The sequence below is a fragment of the Ochlerotatus camptorhynchus genome, unplaced genomic scaffold, assembly GCF_037179485.1.
Source record: "Ochlerotatus camptorhynchus isolate MF236.1 unplaced genomic scaffold, CSIRO-AGI_Acam_v1.1 ptg000008l, whole genome shotgun sequence".
Taxonomy (NCBI): Eukaryota; Metazoa; Arthropoda; class Insecta; order Diptera; family Culicidae; genus Ochlerotatus; species Ochlerotatus camptorhynchus.
In genome coordinates, this window is record NW_027040500.1 from 2,895,201 (window position 1) to 2,913,944 (window position 18,744).

Genomic DNA, 18,744 nt, shown 5'->3' on the forward strand with positions numbered 1-18,744 from the left:
ACGCGTTCATCTAGATAAAATTGATAAATAGCAGATTTTTAGCGATGGGCCCAATCTTAGGATCCATAGGCCAATATTAGAGCCATTTACCCTACTTTGTCTTCGACGTATTCACCTTTAATACAACCTTCTCTGCTTCACGTTTCAGCCTGGTGTACTGCTCCGCCACGGCCTGAAACGTTCTTCCGACAATGTCCACGTCGTCAGCGAAGCAGATGAACTGGCTGGACTTATTGAAGATCGTGCTCGCATGTTAAAGGCCGCACGTTTCATAACACCTTCTAGCGCAATGTTAAACATGAGGCAGGAAAGACCATCGTCTTGTCGAAGTCCTTTGCGAGTTTCAAACGAGTCCGATAACGCACCCGATATCTTCACGCAGCACTGTACACCATCCATCGTAGCCCTGATGAGTCGGTCAGCTTCCCGGGAAAACCGTTCTCGTCCATAATCTTTCATAGCTCTTCACGGTCAACAGAATCATGAGGAGCCTTGAAATCGATAAATAGGTGGTGCGTAGGGACTTGATATTCACGACACTTTTGGAGGATCTTCCGCAACGTAAAGATTATTATTATTATTATTTAGCTTTATTTAGGAGGCTTTCAGCCTTAGGCTGGTTCGCCTCCAAAAAACGTAAAGATTTGGTCCGTTGTTGATCGCCCGTCCACAAAACCGGCTTGATAAGTTCCCACAAATCTGCTTGCTAGCGGCGATAAACAGCGAAAGATGATCTGGGAAAGCACTTTGTAGGCCGCGTTAAGAATAGTGATCGCTCGATAGTTCTCATATTCTAGTTTGTCGCCTTTTTTACTGGGCATTTTACTCCCTCTTTCCACTCCTCCGGTAGCTGTTCTGTATCCCAGATCCTGACTATCATTCGGTGCAGACAAGTGCCCAACTTATCCGGGCCCATTTTGATGAGTTCCGCTCCGATACCATCTTTCCCAGCTGCTTTGTTGTTCTTAAGCTGTCGGATAGCATTCTTAACTTCACCTATCGTGGGACCCGAGCAAAGTCGGTTAACAAAATGAAAGCAAATCGATATTAAAGTTTGCAGTTCCTATCATAATGAAAACTAATTTTGATTTCAATTGCCGCGACAGAAGTCTGATATCATATTGTGCTTTCATTATGCAGTCAAGACTTTTTAAATAACTTAAGGTGATTCCCTGTAGCGTCCTTTTTCGTATTACACTTCGCAATTTCACATATTGCGAGGTGTTATGGAAAAATGGACTCTACAAGGAAAAACCTTAAACAACTTAACTTGAAGTTCTGCTGTTAACGTATTGTTTAAAATTTTATTTAAGTTCATGTTGTTGAACTAACGATTATTATTTTTTTAATTTAACGGAATCCTTTTATGAAGAGCTTTGAGTGTGTTGGTTTATTTCCTTTAAATTCCGTTATAATTGCTTATATTTTGACAGATACGCGTATTTCGTCTACTATACTTGCAGACTTCATTAGTGCCAAGTACTCAAGTGGTGTTGAGTACTTGGCACTGACGAAGTCTGCAAGTAGTAGACGAAATACGTGTATCTGTCAAAAGATAAGATATTCACCCCTATTCTGTATTTCGTTTCGAACGAAATTCTCATTCAAAAAAATATTTTTTTTTTGTATGAGAATTTCGTTCGAAACGAAATACAGAATAGGGGTGATTATAACGGAATTTAAAGGAAATAAACCAACACACTCAAAGCTCTTTATAACGATTATTGTTTATTTGTTTTGTATAACACATTTGAGGTCATTCGTGTTTTGCTCGGGGTGAGATTTGAGCTCAAGTCTTTCAACGTGAGAAGCATGGATACTAACCATTTACGCCAGGCAAGTATTCAGTTAAACATGAATGCAAAATCAGTAATCAAATTGATTTCATTGATAGCAGGATTACTTTTCCGTTTGATTCAACAGTGTAACATTTTGCTCTCATTTTTGCTGTGTTAACCGTTAAGTCAACCAAAATGAGATCAACTGGAGTATTCAAAATAAGTTATATCATAACAGCAAATTTTGATTTCAATTTGATCTTCAGCTTTGCTCGGGGAGCTGGCATGTCCCCCTCATCCGCTGTACCGACAAAGCCATTCCTCTTGCCGCCTTGGTCCTCCGCCTCTGCGCCGTTCAGATGCTCATCGTAGTTCTGCTTCCACCTTTCAATCACCTCACGTTCGTCCGTTAAGATACCCCCTTCCTTATCCCGACACATTTCGGCTCGCGGCACAAAGCCTTGGCGGGATGCGTTGAGTTTCTTGAGAACGATACAGCTGCTCCATTTCTTCGCACTCCAGCTCTTCCAGGCGGCGCTTCTTATCCCGGAAAAGATGGGTTTGCTGTCATCGCTTCTGTTTATATCGCTCCACATTATGACGGGTTCCTTGCTGTAGCATCGCCGCCCGCGCTGCGTTCTTCTCGTCCAAAACCGTGTGACACTCTTCGTCGAACCAATCGTTCCGTCGATTCCGCTCCACGAACCCAACGGCGCCATCAGCTGGCTGCTTTAACGTTGCTCTCCCTCATCCGGCAACACTGCGTCGAGGCGTTGCACGTACTCAGTTTCGACTTCGGGCAGCTTCAGTCGCTCCAGATTGTATCGTGGCGGGCGTCGGTAACGAATGTTGAAGACAAGAATGTTACACTTAATACTTTCGCAAGCCATGTCTTATTTTTTTTATTTCGTCCCACTGTGCGGGGAGGGTATTTTTCGCAGTAGCTGAATTCGTAGCTAATGGTTTTTACCTTTCTTATTGCGCACTTTTCACCACTTTAGACTCCTGTGCAACACATAAATGCACAGTAATCTTTTTTGCACAGGCAACAGCTTCAGAATAGTACTGACAAGCTACACTAATGAATTCAAGCTGCAGGAAACTTTAAAAAGGTTAATATTTAAACTTTATAACCAGTGCGAAAATATTACTGTACAGTTTTTTTTATCGCAAGAGTCTAATGAGGTGCGAAATCTGCAATGTGTACAAAGAAGGGTATGCACTGCGTCAAGGAGATTTAAGACATATCTTTGAATAGATGTGATCTCCGCCTCATTCAGCAATTTTCTCAATTTTTAGCTTACTATTATTGGATCATTGCATCCGATTATTTTTAAGAACACCAATTCAGTTACTATAGCGGCGCCGGTGGTGTAGTGGTAAGCGTGATTACCTCTCACCCCAGCAGGCCTGGGTTCAATCCCAGTCGGCGCCGCCGAGATGTCCTGAGGCATAACATCTCTGATCACGCCTTCCTTCGGATGGGAAGTAAAGCCGTTGGTCCCCGGTTCATGAGTTGATGGGTCGATAGGTAGGGTCCAGGTGTGGGAGCTGCCTTCCTGGCGTCGGTAGCATTGGTGCTCAGCACGGAAAACAAGATCGACGGAAAACAAACCAAAGGAAAAAAAAAAAAAAAAAAAAAATTCAGTTACTAATACTCACTTTGATCATTTCATTCTATCACGATTCACGAGGTAGAAATCTTCCAGAAGCGGAATGTTCTAGGCGGACTTAGCCGATAACCATCAGTGGTATCTGGAAAACTGGAAAACGGTCCAAGAGCACATCGGCTAAGGATTGCTTTCGGCATGTGGTATCCGTGGGCTGGATACAGTCGAAGAGCACATTGTAAGACGAGTATGCTTGAACAAGACTAATTTCATTCAATTAATCATAGGGTTTACATGTGCATCATGTGCAGGGCTGGTAGCAGGTCACTATCTTCATGTCAGTCACTAAAGACTCACTTTTTCACCAAAATGACACTCAAGTCACTATTTCTTAAAAAGACACTAAAGTAACTTTTTTCCGACCAATGTTGAGAATAAAGAATTTTCCTTTAAAAAATCACATTGATTTGGCAAACATTTTTTGTTAGAAAGATTAATTAAAAATCAGCGTGTAAAGTCTGAGCAAAAGAGTTGCGAACAGACTGGAACGTTGATTGTCCAATTGATGCTGACTGAATCGTCAATATTTTTCTTCAAAATTTGTCTAGTTTATAAAATTTAATTTTTTTTTCCCTTTCCTGTGATCGCGACATTTTCAAAGTCCTATAAAAAATTATCTGAGGTTTCGAAAAAATCTCTAAACCCAATATGCAGGCTTTTCTACTTCGTGATCTTGAAAGTTTTCCTAGCCTAAGATGTCGAAAAATGGTCTTGGAAAATTTTCAAGCTCTCGCCATTTTTTCAAAGACATTAAATTTACAAACCTTTGAAGCCATGTCTAGGTTGAAGACCTAGACACATACACAATTGTCTAGGTCCGTGATTTTTCAATCAAAGTAAATTAAATTAAAATTACATCAACATTCAAATATATGATCATTTGCACCGGGCAGGTTCCAAGTGATCCTTGTGATCGCCATGAGTCTAACGATTCGCAAGAACAATCGAACACACCCTCATATCATTTTGAAATTATCTTACTTCTCTTCCCTGAATGCGGACTTATGCAATTTTGTCCGAATTTAAATAAGTAAGAAGGGTCAAATCTCACCATAGGTGGTTAATTTCAGGATTTTTTTTTGACGATTTTGAATGTGAAACTTTTTTAATTTGTTTCCGTAGTTTTTATGTTTACTCAATGCCAGCTGTATTCTAATAATAAATTAATTTTAATGTTCTACTAAAGATGAGTAAAGTTATGCAAATATAAAGCTTAATATTATAAGTTAAATCTAAGTGTCTTTTTGGGTCTGCAAATTATCTTGTCTTCCCGTTTTGTAGAGTATCATTACGCTAGTAACATAGTATACTAGAAGGTGATAAACCAAGAGGAAGACGACGAGAGCTGTCATCAAGTAGCCATCCAAAATGGCAATTAAAAAGTGCTCTTTCTCTTAGCTTTGTTTCGAGTGTGCGTTGAGATTGTTTGCGAGACAACAAAGTGCAAGTGCGAGAGGATGTTATTTTTTTACCACTAGGCCTATCTGTGTGAGTGTTTTCCCATTGAAACAAACGGCAACATTCTCGATATTCTTCGCACGCGCTCATTCGATGCGTGAATGACTGTCTGTTGGAGTTTTTTTTATATTTTATTTTCAAACATTCGTTTTCGATAGACCGTAATTATTGCTGTATTGGAATGGGAAACCGGAGCAATTACCAACCTCTAATATTTTGGTTCACGTAGGAAACTACACATATGATAGTTATACACGATTAGTCTTATGTTGCTCAAAGAAAGTATCAAACATGTATTTTATAGACTTCGTATTAATTAATTATCCTGCATTTCTAGGCTCCAACATTTCAAGTAACCGATATTCCTATCGTAAACAATAACATCAATTGATTGCATATGCCTGCCACGCTAGCAAACACCAACTGGTAAATGAGTCATTCTTTCCTCTCTGATAGTGTTGGTATTTCGTGGGTGTAAAAGCATTAAAAGTAATGATTGAAGTCGTCATTATTTACAAATACTTCTCAATTTAAATCGTCTGCAATGTTGGTGATGATTTGTTTGAATAAATTATTCTTGGCTGCATACGTCTGAATTGGAACATTACGCGCTTCGTTCTATAGTTTTTCTTAGCTGAGGGCTTTCTAAGTCTACTTTGCATATTGTGTATCAAGCAACGAAAAATAATATCACTGGATTTAGTCTTCCCGTTTCTGGCAACAAGTGCTTTCTATAAAATCCATCGAACACCAAATTTAATTTATTTCTTTACTTGAACGTTCTTTAGATATTAGAGATGGCATGGATGGTAATGCATTAATTATACTACATTTGATTAAATTACGTGGTCCGGTATGGAAATTTAGCAGGAAAGTAGTCCTCTAGAACTTTTGTATATATATTTCGATGTTTGGTGTCTTCGGTGTTCTTTGGTGGCCCATGCTGAATAATTAACATTTAAAAAGGACACATTTTAAAATTAAAACCGCTTCAATATCGCGTGATCTTTAAGAGATATCGATTTACTTTATTCGACAAAAAAGTGTATTTTAACAAGTTCTAAAAGTACTCTAAGATGACATTCACGAGAAATTTGAAACAAAATATGTAGAGCCAGAAACCGAAAAAAATCATGTAAAACTGAAACGCTAAGTGACAGAATAAATAAGTTTTTTCAACAAGTTTGCTTGAAATTAACTCAGCTACAACTTTACGGAATAGTATATGTCTTTATTTTCAAATATAAGAAAGTTAGTTTTTGAATATCAATTAATTCGGGGATCACCCTATTCTTTAAAGCCACGAAAAGAAGGGACAGGGTGTAGTGGTAAGCGTGATTGCCTCTCACCCCAGCAGGCCTGTGTTCAATCCCAGTTGGCGCCGCCGGGATGTTCTGAGGCATCACATCTTCCCTCCATCTTTCCTCTTATCTCCCTTCGGAAGGGAAGTAAAGCCGTTGGTCCCCGGTTCATGAGTCGATGGGTCGATAGGTACACAACAAAAAATTAATTTTAATATCACATCAAAGTGGATGTACTTCTATCGTGTCGAAAATATGGTGTAATATTACTTGCCAAAAAGGACAAAATTATCATCAATACAGTGCATGAACTGACATTACGCTGCTTTTACTGCATTTGTTTATTGTTGTGGCCATACAAATTAAATGAGATTTTCGACATGATTGAAGTGCATCCTCTTGGATGTAATATTAAAATTAATTTTTTGCTGTGTAGGGTCCAGATGTGGGAGCTGCCTCCCTAGCGTCGGTAGCATTGGTGCTCAGCACGGAAAACAAATCAAGGGAAAAAAATACACACGCCATTATAAAAAAATAGTCCGGAAAAATTTACATTTTTTTAGTGGAAAATGTCACGTTCGCAATTTTTTCCATTACTATTTTGAAACAATATTCACAAACCAGCACTAGCGTGCGTAACAGGGATGGCAAACAACTATGGTACTGATCCCTTAACTTAGCTATTTTGTTTGATAACTGTTTTTGGGCCTTTGAAGCACCACGATTGATACACATGGGATTTACCCCCCCCCCCCCCTTTCTCCGACTTCTAAAACGCACGCTGCGCACGCTAGTGCAAACAGTGCTCAAACTGCCAACATAGGTTAGTCAGTCTAAAATTTATTCAAATGCACGGCCGTTGAATCTGACTGATATTTGAGTTCTGTATACTCAAATTTGCAAAAACTTAGGTCACTCATAGACTGTGTAAAATTTTCTTCGATTTTCCAGGAAATTTTTTCTGAACATGAGGAAATTCGAGAGAGGTTTCACTCAGTCTATTAATATACTCCGAGAATGAGTAAAGTTTTGGTCGAGGGTTGGAAGGTATAAAACATCCCCTGGACAAAATGCTCCCTTTGCATTTCTACGAATTCAGGCTTAATATAACTACAAGACAGGGCAATCCAAGCCAATCCAAGTATTTAATGGGACAACTCTGCTGTGCAAGTTACACACGTGTCAATTGTCGTAATTAAATAATAAAAATATCATCTTTAAAAGCACCCTTTCGGTGTAGTTTTTTACACCATTTTGGCAAGCATATTTAAGAAAGTGTTTATTCCATCTTTGTGCTGTATGTATGAGGCATCTAAAATTAATGTTCTGGGGCATGTCACACTTTTGGTAAGTGGTGTACTATCCGTTTAGCAATAGAGCATACAGTCTCGTTGTTGTGGGAGCATGTTAGTTGATAGATGGGGCATATTTCCGCGCCTAATTGAAGAACCCAGAAATTTAGTGTTGTCGAAAATCATCTTTACTTCAATATTGACTGAACAATAAATGCTTACAGGTTATTTCTAATTCCCAAAATTTTGAGAGTTTTTAAACATTACCAAGATCATTAAAACAACATTTACTTTGAAATCGTTAAAAGCCTTTGCAATATTGATTGAATTTATTTGCAATTTCATTAGTAGTTCACCCTGAACAGTTTGGATCTGCTGGTCAGTTTCAACACTTTCCGCTTATTTTGCATACAAATGCCCACTAATCTCTTTTTCATGCGATCGATTTTTGCTATCCTCTGCGCTTCTTATGGTCTTAATATATTACCTTCCAGCCTGGCCAACCGCAGCAGTGAGAATATGGTTTCGTTTGCCGGTCTTTCTGTTTGCCTCATTTGCGCCCTCTACATCAATAACGGCTTCCATGTTGCCTACCTTCCATATATACATGCAACGAATCACTGTGTAACGTAATTTTTTAATATTTTCTAACCAATTTACCATTCTCTCTCTCTTTTTTTGCAACATCTGCAGCGACACGGAACGATTGGACGATGAAGTGGTGGAAATATTCAAACAATGGAAATCATGCAGCACAGTCCCGTCAAGCGGTGGCGTCCTTCCAGTACAGACGCCACCAGCCTCCAGCAGCTTCGGTTCTGGCAGTACCAATCACCACTACAGCACTCACAACGCTACTTTTAACAATAGCGACAGCAAAGGTAAGTTTCGTGATGTCAAAAACGTTTACATCATAAGTAGACAGTTATTCCGGTTGCATTTTTGGTTTCGTCGGGTGGATCAGAGGTAGTTCTGATTGATGGTTGCACTTATCTATGATCTTCGGATGGCATTGTTTTGCTCTAATTCACTCTCGTAAAGTTTCTCAATTCTCACCGTCTCATCGTTTTGAAAGCTGTAAATTGGTGTAACGGATCATGCACGAAAGATGCATCTTTGGGTTTCGAATAAATTGAGCCGCTAACGTGCTCTAACTATTGCATTCCAATGTTATTAATATTGAAGAGCCTGAAATTCCGATAGAAACTTATTGAAAACATATCGATTTTTGAAGTAGGCAGTTTTTTTTTGTATTCCATAGGTGAAACTTTAAAAGAATATAAAAATAAGATACAAAACAAAAATAACAGTGTGTTTACTTTAATTTGATCCAAATAAATAAAAAAAAATTCAAAAAATTATGGGGAGGGCACTTTATTTTGCCTATCAGTGTAAGTGTTAAGTCTTTTTTTCCTCGATTTGTTCTCCGTCGATCTGGTTTTCCGTGCTGAGCACCAATGCTACCGACGCCAGGAAGGCAGTACCCACACCTGGACCATACCTATCGGCCCATCAACTCATGAACCGGTGACCAACGGCTTTACTTCCCCCGACCCCCGAAGCAAGGCGTGATCAGAGATGTTATGTCTCAGAATATCTCGGTGATAGATATTGACTGGGATTGAACCCAGGGCTGCTGTGGTGAGAGGTAATCACGCTTACCACTACACTACCGGCGCCGCTCAAGTGTTAAGTCTGTTTCGAGTGTTTTGGAAATACACTGTAAGCAAAACAGTTAGTCACTTTCGGTTTGTGTTACGTGTTACGACAATTAGCGCACAAATCTCTATAATCCAGTAAATATTTGCCAGTTTGAAAAACAAATTGTAAAGTATATTTTGCCTCCTTGTGTTCTAATATAACATATCATTGCACGTTGACATAAACAACTCAATTTCAACTGGCGTAATATCGAACCTGAAATCCAATTTTGACTGACAAAGGGGCGCGCCTTTGGAGGGTGTTTCAACACTCCGAAGGGTATAAATAGCGGGACCTTTCAATTAGAGTCGGATACTTGCGATATATGCGCGAATGACAACTGTAAAAAAAATCGAATACTTCATCATTTCTCAATAGTGATGGAGTAATACGACATGCACTAAACTAAGGACACGGGATATACTACAATAGATCAATTTACTGGTCCCGAACAGAGGAAAACAAAATCGAACCTGCAAAATGCTTGGCGATGCTGTGAACAAGTTCGCTTCTCAGCAACGAGACAGGGGTGCTGTGTCACAGCATTGACACGCATTTCACAGTTTCAGTATTATGGCTGACCGAATATTCGGCCGACATAGTCGAGCCGCCATAGAGGCGAATATTAAACTTTTCAGTCTCCAAATTTCGCTCAAACACATTGTCCGCCACTTGTTAGTTGGGAAATAGCTAATACCAGTTAATATTTTGTTTTAAATACCGATTAGCACTATTCGGTGCATCACTAGTTAACAGTTCAGAAAGCTTACATCAAAGGCATCGTCACTTCTGAGGATGCATATTAATAAAAAAAAACATTTTATTTATGGACAGAAGAATTGACAGAGATGTTGTCAATACTTAGCTTTCTTCGACAAAAATATATATTTAAAATAAATTCTGTAATCTGTATTACATAGGGGAAATGACGGCTTCGGCATGACAGACTATTTTCGGCAACCCAAATTGAAACACTATTTTCACTGGATTTTTTTACGAAAACACTTCGCTGAATGCATGCAAACGATTCTTTATGCATTCAGCTTCAATTTGACTATATTTTTACCACTGAGAAAAAGCAATCTAGCAAGGTTTTCTTGAAATGAAACACACGCACTACAAATTGTAGCTGATTTCGAGTTGCCGATAATAGAACAGCAGATTTACATGCAGTTCAAATGGAACGGTTGCCGAAGAAAAACTGGTTGCCGACAATACTCGCTCTCACTAGAGAAGATTGGAGCTTTGTAAAAGCGTTTCAAAACAGTTTTTGACAATTCTTTCGACTGAAATTGTTAGAGCAGCTGGCAGCAAAAGATTGTAAACAAACCAATACTGCATATGTGTGCGTTCCATAGAGAAAAAGGCTATAGAAAGAAGGTCGCTGCTTAGGTTGCCGAGAATACGTAAATTCCCCTACTTCTTTATGGAACATTTTCTTAAAATTGGTGGCACTCCAGAAAAATCTGGTAGCATTTCTTATAAGCTTATATGCACATTCCTACATATTATCGAAGACAACAAATCAAGAAGACTGGCAACTTTGCCAGAATCCAAGCGACAGATACAGTAGCGCTGCGCTTGAGTGAAGGTGGAAGCAACGCATAGAAAAATGAGCAAATACACAAACCCTTCTTCTGAGGATGTAATCTTTGCTATCAAATTCGTTCGAAACATTTACCTTTGAGCGGCAGATGACGCGATTGTACACGGGAAAAAAACCCGATCTCCGAAATGAGAAAAATGACTCATGATTTCATGAACACAGCGTATTTTTATGTTATGAAAATACACCATGAATAATATTCATGATATCATGAGCAACTTTTGCGTAACGCAGCAAACATTTCCAAAATCATGAATCATCCGAGTTGAAATCATGAGCTAAATTCATGGGTTTAACAAACTGCAAAAAGACTGGATTCGAACCAAGAACCTTGAGATCATTAAAACCCATACTTTGACCACTAGACTATCAGCACTTGTTTAAGAAGGAAGACAAAAGGCGTATAAAAGATACCTATGTAGTGCGGTTTATGAACACGGTTTGCCAAGTACGTGTAACGCTTGTAGTCCACTGCATTATGAAATCATGAATTTCCATGACGAAATCATGAATCATTGTTACAATGGGACGGTAAGTTTTTTCATTTCATGATTTTTTATTCATGAAAATGGAATCGGATTTGTTTCCGTGTACCTGTCTCATAGCGTTCGTATGAGAAAATTGAAGAGTTGCCAATCTTCTTGGTTTGTTGTCTTCGATATTATAGTTGCAAGATGTCGACGGTAGCATAGGGTTGAGCTAGTGGAGACATTTTCATCAGATTATCAGTATAGGCACAATGTCGGGGTGTGGGACAGGAGCCAATTTGTCTGACAGAACTGGTATTATTGATGTTGTTTCTCGTAGTAAAACCCTACAGGAAAAGTATGGACGGATGAAATCAGAAAACTGGAAAAAGTTGTTCCAATCGAGCAAAGCAGTGCATTTTGACAGTTCGATTGGAAGTCAGGTGTCCATACTTTTACTGTAGGGCTTTATCTTGCAGGGGTTAGGTAACTCCTCCCTGGCCATCAACAATCATGAATTGGAAAATCAGCTCATCAGAACGTCTCGTAAAACGGTCTATTCAGTAAGTGGCCAATGGTGTTACCTGTTGTCAATAAAGATCTTTTTTCTTTCCCCTGGTTTTCCAGCAAGGGGAGGAGGGCAAAAAGTAAAATATAAATTTGTATCGGCCTTAGCCGTTTACCTATATGAACAGGAAAAATATGCTGGGTACCCGAGAAAACCAAGCAAAACACGGGTATCTAATTTCTCAAATTCAGTTGCCTCGTTGTATCAAACGCATCATCCGTAAACAATGTCTGAATGACGGTTTTAGGTGGGGGAGTTTTGGGGTTAAAAATCCTTGATCGTGCTTATAATATTAATTACTTCCTCAAAAGCAATAAACATTTTTTCAATCATCGCACCACCACGCTCCATGCGGCGTCTACGTCTTCAACTAATTCTCTATCATTTTGGAAAGAAGAAGGACAACAACTTTCAATGAATGCCGTTTTGCCAGTTTGCTGCTTTTTTATTATTTTTGCCAATAAAATTATTGTCGTGGTTTCGCAGATGTAGGCCGGAAGGTATCTATACTACCAGATACCAGTTTTGCAATGCCTACTCGAGCGCGTCGTCGTCGCCAGCAATGCCACTGCTTACAATCTGCCCACTTCAGTTATTGTACTCCTTGGAGGCTGTATGTTTTGAATGTTCGTTTTTTGTGCTACGATTTGTAGGTACCTATACCTATACAACACAAAGCGTTCAGAACCGAGAGCTCAGTCATGCGTTTGACTGAGCTCGCCGTTACAAATATGGTAAAGACAATTTATTGGATTGTGTAGACACACACGCGCTTCGTAAATTAAGTCCTAAGAGCAAATCGAATGTTTACCTACTCTTACCTTGTACGTGCAATAACGAGACAAGGAACTTTGTTAATGAAAAAAAGTATCAAACGCATTTCCGCAATCGTTACTGATAAGGAGCGGTTTGATTGAGTGTTTTTTATGACACTAAGCACACAGCAATATTAAGTATCGTCTTAGTTATTTATTTTTTGACAATAATAAGCTGAATAAATTAAATCCAAAATTTATTTCGTCAACGTCCAGTCACCCGTAAAATACCACAATGGTTAAATTTCTTTCGAAACGGTGGTTCTGAACATAATTCATTGAGTTGATGTGATTTGTGATGTGTCTCATTAATAAGAATTATCCACGACAAAATGCACACTCATAGACAGCAGGATATAGCTTGATCAAATTACTCGAAATAATCAGATGATATTTTTAACTGCCATCGTATTGCATATGTAGGTTGTCTCTCTCCCATACAGCCGCTACACCGAAAATAGTTTTCATGTAACTTCCATTGGAAACGCACATGATTTTCATCCATAATCAAAATTAATGGAATTCATCTGAATTTCACATAACATTTATGCGATCATATTAATTTTATATGATTTTTCATATGAATTTCATCGGCCTCATAATAATCATGTGATTTTGTGGTGAGATTTGCAGCTATGTGATCGCAAGAAAGCTATGTGAAATTCACATGGATTTCATTCATTAGATATGTGATAAATTTTTTGAGTGTATGTTTACATTGCGTTTGGAAGTTTGTTTTTACTATTGACGCTATTGATCAGTAAGTAATTTTTTTGTCAGTCCTTTTTGAAAAGTGGAGCCCTGCTATAAACGACGGTATAGGTTTGTCATGTACTTAAGTGAGATGATGAGCTGTGGTTCCTAAAAAAATAATTGCGGTCAGCAGCTCACTTTAGCGAATCAGGTCGTTTGGACAGCTACTAAAGAAATACTGATGGTCACCATATTAAGACTTAAATTTATATAAATTGTATAACTTTACAGTGGGTTTATACGCGCTATATTTTAAGGAACTTTTAATAATTTATACATAAATCTGTAAAGTTATTGACCGAATTATCAAAACTTCTTCTTCTTATTTGGCTTTATTGCGTTCTCACTGGGGCTTTACGCCGGCGCTCAACTTAGTGTTCTTTGAGCAATTCCAAATTTGTTAATTCAGGGCTTTCTAAACCTGTACCATTTTTGCCTTAGTATATATGTACTTTTGAAATTACTATCTAAAATGCCCTCCCCTTGGCTAGTTTTTGCACCTTGTTGCTGGTGGGCGGGCTTAATTTCATGCTTTATAGTGGAGTGTCTGAGACGGTAGGTTTATGGCCGGCGTTGCTGGCTCATGCCGCGATAGAATGGCGCCATGGGCAGGCGATCGGGATTACTAAGCTTCCCCTCTCTGATGAACCATTGCATGAGAAAACCAAAGATCTGGTCTAGCAGTGATAGTATCACACTTGTTACTCCTTTGTTTGAGAGCCGCGTTGTAGTACGCTTACGTATAGGCACTGACGTTAGGTGCAATACTGGCGGGTTTTTCCGCAAATCACTCTTATTTATTTTTACGCAGATAGATTTATTTGGGTTTGCAAGGGAATTATACCATTGAAATATTTCAGAAAGTGCCCAGCAGTGCTCCTTCTGTTTGCGTGACAAGCTTTCATTATTGTTTTCATTCACTTCAAAATGAAGCATTTTAGAAGGTGTCACCTGGGTCGAACTAAGATATAATAAATAGGTCAAAGTCAAAAGTACTTAAAACACGGTATTAGTACAAGACACTGAAGAAGTCTGCACATTGTAGACGAAATACGCGTATCTGTCAAGGATAAGCAAATAAGGTAGTGGAATTAAATGGAAATTACTAATCTTTCTCTCTCTCTTTATACTTAAAACACGTTTAATTTTAGATTGCAAGCACAAGTGCAGGTACTTAATAAAGCATGGGTTATGATTGATTAGGTGAATCAGAGATTTCAATTATTTATCAAATTAGACTAATTAGATATCATAATCATCAAATGAACTTTAATAAGAAAATTCAGAAAGTCTAATAACAAAAGAATTAGGATGCAGGGGGTCCGCTTAGGGAGGCAACTAAACTTTAAAGTTGTAGAATAAATCTTCCTATTTAGTATTGAACTTCAATAAGAAAACGCAAGCAGACCAATAGCATTAAGCAGATTAACAAGGAGAGGAATAGTTTAGGAAATAAGTCAAATTAGAGGTATGTGTCAATTAATAACTTTTAATCTTTTGTAGGTATTGTTTTCCATTGAGTTTATTGTACTCGATTACTATATTATTCTCTCAATACGCGAAATCTCTGATATATGCGGTTAAAGCTTTTGAGTTAACTTATTTGTTAGTGTTCAAGTACTTACATTTGTAAACAGCAGTCAATGTTATTCTATGAACTTAACCCTATGTGATATTGATGCATGTTTAACTTTTCGCGGCTGTTGAATTCAACGCGCCTACATTTACGGAGCTTACGCAGAAGTGATTCGCAATTCGGTAGAGCTTACCAAAAGTTTTTTGAGCTTATGTAGTTTAGAATTTGATTCGGTACCGTCGCGAATTTGATTGATACGTGCGGTAAAATAACTATTTTGAAAAAAAAACTCAATAGTCAAATAAGTAGAATATCTAGGGAGGAAACCAAAATTAATCAACTTGCCAACATAGGCTATCTCGTATATTTTGATGGCATTCTTTAAGTGATAATAAGCTATTTTTTCTCTACGGTTTTCTCGCGCAGCGTTCGCAACTTGTGCGATTTTCGTATCTTACGTAATTTAGATGTTTAGTTCTAAACGGTTTTACTGATTCGAGGTCGTTCCTTAAGCGGTTTTGGTGCAGGTTAAACCTTTGGCGTCTGTCGGATTCAGCGCGCTTACGTCTACGGAGCTTACGCAGAATTGATACGCAATGCGGTAAAGCTTGTCAAACGCTTTTGAGCTTATCTAGTATAGAATTTGTTCGGTACGGTCGCGTAATCTTGAAATGATTGATACGTCCGTTAAATTAACTAATTTGATACAAAGCTCAGTAATAAATAAGTAGAATATCTAGGGAGGAAACCAAAATTAATCAACTTGTAAGCATAGGCTATCACATTTATTTTGGTGGTAATCTTTAAATTATAATAAGCCTTTTTTCTCGCTTCGGTTCGCGTTCGGAATTCGTGCGAATTTAGATATTTCGTTCGAAACGGATTTACTTACCCAATCGGATTACTACGCGTTTGTATCTTCGCGCACACGTCACAGCATTTTTTCCATAACTATCTTGAAACAATACAAACGGAATCCAGTGTTGAAGCTGCCAACATAGGATAGTCCTTCTGGACTCCAAACCGATTGAGTGGTGGAAGCGTTTATCTACCTGGATTTTTTTAATGCTTAATTTTCTGTCTCAATATTTGATAACTTATGCAGAAATTATTCTATCCTACAGGCTCAAAATACATCGATACACGAACATTCACGAGACCAAAGAAAAGACTGGACTCTACATTCAATGTCTCCAATTTATCTGCAGAGCTGTCGCCCTCACTGCAAGAAGTAAGTAATGACCCCAGGAATCCCAATCAATATCAATTAATACACTTTCTAATACCATCTGTCTCATTTTCAGACCTCCATGAAGGTGTCCTCTCCGCTACTGAATCTACAAATAGGCGGTGCAGTAACTATGACCCCCGGTAGTACGGCAAACACGAGTCAGATGATGCAAAGGAGCTGGCTAAACGATGTCTCCCCACCAGGGTCCATCATGTCTTCGATGGAGTTTTCGATAAACGACAAGATGGGCAGTAGTCTTATTACTAGTGGAGACTTCACCAACGTTAGTTACTTGCTGAATGCGAACGGAGGCGACGATACTCAGCTCAATTCGCACAGCAATTACGATGGCTACAAGTTGGCCGATGTGATAAAAGATCGTAAATTTCTGGAGAATTTGTCGTGTTTCGATGATAATTCGCTGACTAAAGACTTGGCGATATCAAAAACCGATTTGAATGGAATCGAAGAGAATCTGTCTGGGCTTAGTACAATGCAGAATTCGTTAGAAAGCGTAACAAAAAGTGCAGAAGGTCGATTATCCGATGTAACGATGGTGCTTGGGAATGAACAAACGGATGTAACGTTTGAGGTGGAGCCTACGGAAACTGCACCAGTGGTTGGGCCAAAGTTGAATAGTACATTCGAAAGGAGGCGAAACTTCGACACTTATAGGAAGCCAAAATCTAGTCTAAACAGTACATTTGATACACTACCAAAAGTTGATGGCGGAGAACCAATGCTGGCTAATCAAACTTTTAACGCTGGTATTAGTGATAAAACGATGGACGGTACTTTTGGTGCGACGGACAATTGCAACGGAACATTCTCACTCAATCGAACGGCCAAAGTGAACGGAGTCCAGAAGCAACTTAATCAAACTTACGAATACTGTGAAAAAGACTCCTCTGGTGTTACCGGGGTGAATCGAACATTCGAAAGTCCTAGCAATGGAACCTACTTTGAAAATGTGGCCAGTCCAGATCCGATCAGTAGTGCTAGTTATCATACTCCAAACGGGACATTTGAGGTACCAGTCAATGAAGTGGGAAGCAGGGATTCGATGGGTGTCGCTCAATCGACTCCGTTTGTGCAAGTGCCTAGAGTGAAGCGTATTAGTGATATAAGTCAGTATGAAGTGAATGTTTCGCCAATCGCTGCCAATACAGGTAGGCGGTTGGAGGGCCCAAGACTTAGCCGGAATCTAGAAAGTGAAATCGCCATGGAAACCGATGATTTCGATGTAGAGTTCCGCAGACTTCCGGGTACTCCAAGTTCAAAGACTGAAAATAGTTCACACTTCTTGGATAACGAGAAGCGAATATCACTGCAGCAGTTCGAGGAGTTTGAAAAGTCTTTCATGGAAAGCGAGCAAAACGGTGTGGACTTCGATGAAATGTTGAACTCGCTTACCGATGTAAAACGATCGGTGGATAGTGTCAAGTTTCGCCAATCGTTGGACAATATCAAGAAACGTCATTCGCGTATTAATTCCGAGAAGCAACAAGATGAACTGAAGAAACGAGGGGAAATGAATGACTCCACATCTTCTCCAATGGACAATAAGCTGGCGGACTCGATGATTAGAAGTATGTCGTCGTCCGGTGGCAGTGAACGACTGTTGAATCGTAGGAGTAGATACAACGATGACGTCCACCTTACTTTGTCGCCCCAGCAGCAAAATTCGCAGCCACTTAGAAGTGCAGAAACGTCATTACATGAACCGGAGCTGCAAACGAACGAACCGAATGCGACGGAGAGCGTAGATCCACTTCCTACTGCGAGCGAGGTAGGAAGCAGTGATAGAAAGAACCGCGATCGATTCAAAACGATCCGTATCAACAAGAGACGTGAAGAAGGAATGGTCATTGTACCGGGTCCCGAGGAAGTGGAGGACAACCTGCCCGAATCGGCTTCTCTTCTTATGGAAGAAGAGCTGCCCGGTTCACCAGTAGTGGCAACCAGTGCCTTTAGCCGTGTGGATTACAATTCACCGAAGGAATCGCGTTTTTCTTCCGCCAGTAGCTATGAACAGAATAAGACTGAAGAGGTGGTTTTCAAACGACCGCAAGGTATCCCAAAGCCTGAAAGCAAAGTACGATCATTATCAAAGCCACGATACTACGGTGGTCTTGGAAGCGGCATTGGTTTGGCCAGGAAAGATTTATCCCTTCCGTTGTCGACAAAATCAAGTTCTACAGATAATTTGGAAAATGATCGACCGAGCTACCAGCAGCCAAGGTTATCATTGGGTGGTAACAGGCTGGGCGGTGGTGACACTGGAAGGAAGATCGGTGCAGCAGGTTCCGTACAATCAAACCTAAAATCACCGATGGGAACCAAGTCAAAGTCGTACCATAATCTGTACTACAACCAAAGCAATCACGGAGGATCGAATAGTAATTTAAACAGGATTCCAACTCCGCTAGGGTTGTCCGCGCAGAAACTTTCGCACAATAATAGCAATACTGAGGTAAGTGGAGTAGTTGGTTTGTTCATCGTTCGAAAATTGATTGACGTTTGAGTTG

General features: G+C 39.3%; 1 protein-coding gene across 2 annotated transcripts in view; it reads left to right on the forward strand.

Moving 5' to 3' along the window:
* The window catches only part of ssp2 (short spindle 2), a 54,970-nt gene that overhangs the window by 24,962 nt on the left and 11,264 nt on the right, over positions 1-18,744 (forward strand). For both annotated transcript variants that reach the window (XM_065218383.1, XM_065218387.1), the window contains exons 3-5: positions 8,193-8,380; positions 16,110-16,216; positions 16,290-18,689. In XM_065218383.1, the coding sequence (XP_065074455.1) occupies positions 8,193-8,380; positions 16,110-16,216; positions 16,290-18,689 (2,695 nt within the window). The remainder of the gene's footprint in view (positions 1-8,192; positions 8,381-16,109; positions 16,217-16,289; positions 18,690-18,744) is intronic.